General features: G+C 44.5%; 1 protein-coding gene across 1 annotated transcript in view; it reads left to right on the top strand.

The window, feature by feature from the left end:
* Positions 1–4,503, top strand: part of RASGRF2 (Ras protein specific guanine nucleotide releasing factor 2) — a 230,889-nt gene that overhangs the window by 219,500 nt on the left and 6,886 nt on the right. The window contains exon 23 of the mRNA XM_007451722.1: positions 2,090–2,287. Within this exon, the coding sequence (XP_007451784.1) occupies positions 2,090–2,287 (198 nt within the window). The remainder of the gene's footprint in view (positions 1–2,089; positions 2,288–4,503) is intronic.

Genomic DNA, 4,503 nt, shown 5'->3' with positions numbered 1-4,503 from the left:
AAAAGTTTAAAAAAAAAAAAAAAAAAAAAAAAAAAGACTACCAGGAAACCCGTAGGTAAATTAATGTCATCCAGAATCAAAATACAAAACAACAGTGCAAATTCCCAAGACAGTGCTTTGCTGAGGGTACGTGTGGGATAGATGTTATTACATAACAAGCATCAAATGCCACTGCTTCCTGAAGGACAGGACACATGACCTGTCTGGGCCACTCTTTGAGAAGCAGAGCCCCTTCTGTGCACAATAAACCTTTTATTTTTTCTTTCTCTTTGGCCTGTGCTGTACATACACTTGGGATGAAATGGACACTCCAATCAGAGGTTCAGTCCCAGGCTCCATACCCACATGTCTCTACTTGGGTGGCCACTTGCACTGTGTCCAGATTGCAAATGGAACTCATCATCATCACCTCCCAGACCCACCAAGCCTGCTGCTTCATCTTATTCTCTGTTCTTGGTCTTGGGTAACGGCCCCACCAGCCACTCACTCAACCAAGCACGGAATAATCTAGGGGTCATCTTCGGCCCCTCCGTCTCCTTTCCCCACCTTGCTCACCCCTCAACACGTCAGTGAACCCTAAATCTACACGTCTCAGACTCTTCTTTTTTCCTCCCTTCCCACTGCCATAATCTTGATTTGGCCTTTCATCCTTTTCTCCAGGAGCTCCTAACTCACTATCTCCCCACCCCCATCTCACTGCCACCCAACCCTTTCTTCACACAGTGTCACGGAAATAACTTCTCTCAGAGGCCCATCTAATTATATCTCTTTGATGAAATTTTGTCAGTGGCTTCCTCTCACCTTCACAATACGGCCCCAGCCGCTCAACCTGGCCTACAGGAGCCCCGCCTCCTGTCATCCTTGTCTCTCACCAACCCCCGTGCTCCTCAGACAGCTGCCAGATCCTCCATGCCAACACGCCTTCCCCCTCTGTCCCTTTGCAGACAGTCTTCTACTTTGATGGGAAGCAGTAGCTAGCTTCTCCTCACCCTTCGGGGTTCAGCGCAGGCACGATCTCTCTCCTCTGTACTAGGCCACCTGCCTCATGCTGCCTCTATTTCTCAAGCTCCACCCCCCACACAGCCCTAGCTTTGCATTTCGCTTTGTGGTATTTACTTGTTTCTGCCTGCCTCTCCTCACCTTCCCACCTAACCAGGCTCAGTGCCTTAAGTTCAGGGAGACTGATTTATTTATTTTTCCTGTTCCCACAACCTAAAAGAATGGTCCTTACTAGGTGCTCAGTACAAAATAATTTCTTCAATAAATATGCACAATGATAGTTCTGAGGCCCTGTGAGATTTAAAATACCTATGAAATTATCAAAGAATTGGTATACTCATCAGATTTAGTGTATGGATATAAGATTATGGACCCCAGGTTCCCTTTATTAGTAATCAATCCTGTTCTAGTCTTTTCCTTTCCATATTCTAAGTGTTGAGCTTCTTAAGCTGCCTCTTTTTCTCTTGGCTTTAACTAATAGAATTACAGTGCTTAGCCTTGAAACTATAGGTCCCTTTAATTGCTGGTGGAAAGAAAATTCAGCAAGATGAGAAGATGAAAATGTTCTCTCTTTTGCACCTAAGCGTTTCTGGTTTGAGAGTTGGTAGGTTAGAGTTTGATTTGATTGGGAGGAAATGTGTTTTCTTTGTGATAACTGAGGCTTCCTAGAGTGAACATCCCCACACTGTTGGGACCCAAGGAACATTGGGAGAGGCCCCAAGAAGTGAAACCCCTGATCTGCAAAGGTTGCCATTCCTCAGGGGTTAGCTCATTCTCTGCCATTCTCTCAATAATTATTGGAAATGACTCCTTCATCAAAATTACTGATTAGCAAAATCACCTCTTCCCCCAGCAAGCTGATCCCAAACAACCCGTCTCTTCACTCAGGATGAGCAGGTGTTCATTCATGTGTTGTTATTGTTATCATTACAGACTTTAGTTTCTTCAGAAGGTTGATATCTAAATGGACCATGATCTCGCATCCCTCGATACCTGCTTTGCTGACATTTCTGTAGGTAATTCAGGTATCGTGCCTGCATGAATTGCTTTGGCTCTTAGCTGGCCTCTCTTGGCTTTTCCATTGTCTCAGATGAGTAACCTGGTGGCCTCCCAGATCATGAATTATGCGGATGTCAGCTCCCGAGCCAACGCAATTGAGAAGTGGGTGGCCGTGGCGGATATCTGCCGGTGCCTGCACAACTACAACGGCGTGCTGGAGATCACCTCAGCCTTAAACAGAAGTGCCATCTACCGGCTGAAGAAAACCTGGGCCAAGGTGTCCAAGCAGGTGAGCATCAGCAGGCGACACCTCCCGCTGCCGTGAGGAGGAGAGACTGGGAGACCAGAGCCAAGATAAATATTACCGATTAGGAAATAATTAGCTGAAATGTGCAGCTTCGTTGCCAAAGAAAGGTGCCAACATGGGTAATTACTGTGTTCTTACCACTTAATTGATTCTGCTCATATGCGTTTCTAAATGGTTAATTTAGAAAAGAAAATACAAACGAAAACATTCATTATAACATGTCTGGGGACAGCTTCAGACAATGTGGTTGACAGTCACGAGGTGTTCCCTGAATTATTTAGGGAGGGCGCATTGATTCCAAGTGAGCACAGTGATGTCCGTGGAGCCATTCTTTCTCCCTCAAAGTAAAGGTACAAATGCCTTAGGGCCAAAGACCAGGGATAGAGGGCCTCCATGTTCACCTCTTCTTTGTCATTCAGGTAGTCAAGTTTTGGCATAATGACTTGAATGTGAAGAAATATAACTTTCTTAATTTTCTTTTAATTGGACTTAGCTTGTTCACGCTTATTTTTTCCTTCAGATAATTTCAGGCTTCAAGTGACATCACCATTTCCCCCCTGCTCTTCCCCCTGAGTGTCAGTGGGTGTTAGAAAGGGCTTTTCCGGGCTTGTGGAAGGCTGTGTGCACCCACTGGCCTCCTGCTGTAGTCTTTGGCAGTTTAGTCATTGGGTACAAGCCGCTGTGAGTTGCCTGTGCCTGGTGTTCAAATGGTCAACCTACCCTGCCAGGAACATGGCATGGTTATTGCACGCAGGGAGCTTGGCTGACCTCACCTCCCATTCATCTCTCACTGGCTCTGCTGATTCTCTGAGATGGGGTGCGTATTACCTCTACTACAGGCTGTGGTGCCCCTTGCTGATCCCTAGTGGGCAGGCTAATTCTTCATTACTAGATAACTCACTTGACCCTCTCAAAGGGTGTTGGGGGAACTTTCTAGGCTCCTCCATGTCCCATGGGCGCCAGAGGCTAGGAGTGTTTATGCCAGGCCCTCTCTGCATATTCTTCTTCCACAGACCACTGTGCCTGCCTTGTTGTGACCACCCAAAGTTGATGAAGGTTGTCTTCAGGGCGCCCACCTCAAGGGTTTCAGGCAGGAAGAATAGCATATATTCTGCTGACATGTCCTCAAAGCTGTCTGGTTTCTGTTGCCTCCTCTGAGGGTTTAAGCCCCTCTCAGAGACATTGCTTCTTACTCTATTCTACTTTCTTTGCTCTCTCCAAGCCTTTTAAATTCCTCCCTATGTAGCAAGAAACCAAGCCTAAGTCATATCTTTTATCCCCTCCCCCCATTCCTTAGTAAAAATGGAATGCTCTAAGAATCCCAAGTTTGGCCCCTAGAAATGGCAAATTCTTCTGTGAATAAAGCCTGCACCTTGCAAATAAAAGCCACAGCTTTTATAAAAACTGTTTTTAAAAAACTTTTAATGTTGAGATCACTGTAGGCCCATATGCAATTATAAGAAATAATAGAAATCCCTTCCACCCTATACCCAGTGTCCCCCAGTGGTAACATCTCACATAACTACAGACAATATCACAACTGCAAAATTAACCATTGGTACCATCCACCAATCTTATACAGACTTCATTACTTTTACATGTATTCATTTGTGTGTGTGCATGTGTGTGTGCGTGTGTGCGTGTGTGTGTGTGTGTGTGTGTGTGCCTTTATTACAGGGATAGATGCATGTAATCACCACCAGAGTGAAGATACAGAACAGTTCTATCACTAAGATCCCTCCTGCCACCCTTTTATAGCCCCAGCCACCTTCCCCACTCTCCCTCCCTAACTCCTGGCAACTACAGATCTGTTTTCCATCTCTGTAATTTTGTCATTTCAAGAATGTTGTATAAATGGAATCATGCAGTATATGACATTTTGAGATTGCCTTTTTTAAAACTCAGAATAATTCCTTTGAAATCCATTCAAGTTGTTACATGTATCAATTCTTAGTTCCTTTTTATTGCTGAACAGTACCTCCTGGTGTAAATATGACATTTCGTTTAACCATTCACTCCTTGAAGGACATCTGGGTATTTTCAGTTTCGGCTATTACAAATAAAGCTGCAATGAACATTCATGAATATGTTTTATGTGACTATAAGTTTTCATTTCTCTGGGATAAATGCCTAAGAGTGCGATTGCTGGGTCATATGGTAATTGTGTGTTTAGTTTTATAAGACACTTCCACTCTTTC

The sequence above is a fragment of the Lipotes vexillifer genome, unplaced genomic scaffold, assembly GCF_000442215.2.
Source record: "Lipotes vexillifer unplaced genomic scaffold, Lipotes_vexillifer_v1.1 scaffold740, whole genome shotgun sequence".
In the NCBI taxonomy this organism is placed as follows: domain Eukaryota; kingdom Metazoa; phylum Chordata; class Mammalia; order Artiodactyla; family Lipotidae; genus Lipotes; species Lipotes vexillifer.
The sequence above is the reverse complement of the archived record's forward strand: the minus strand, read 5'-3'. Positions and strand labels throughout refer to the sequence as shown.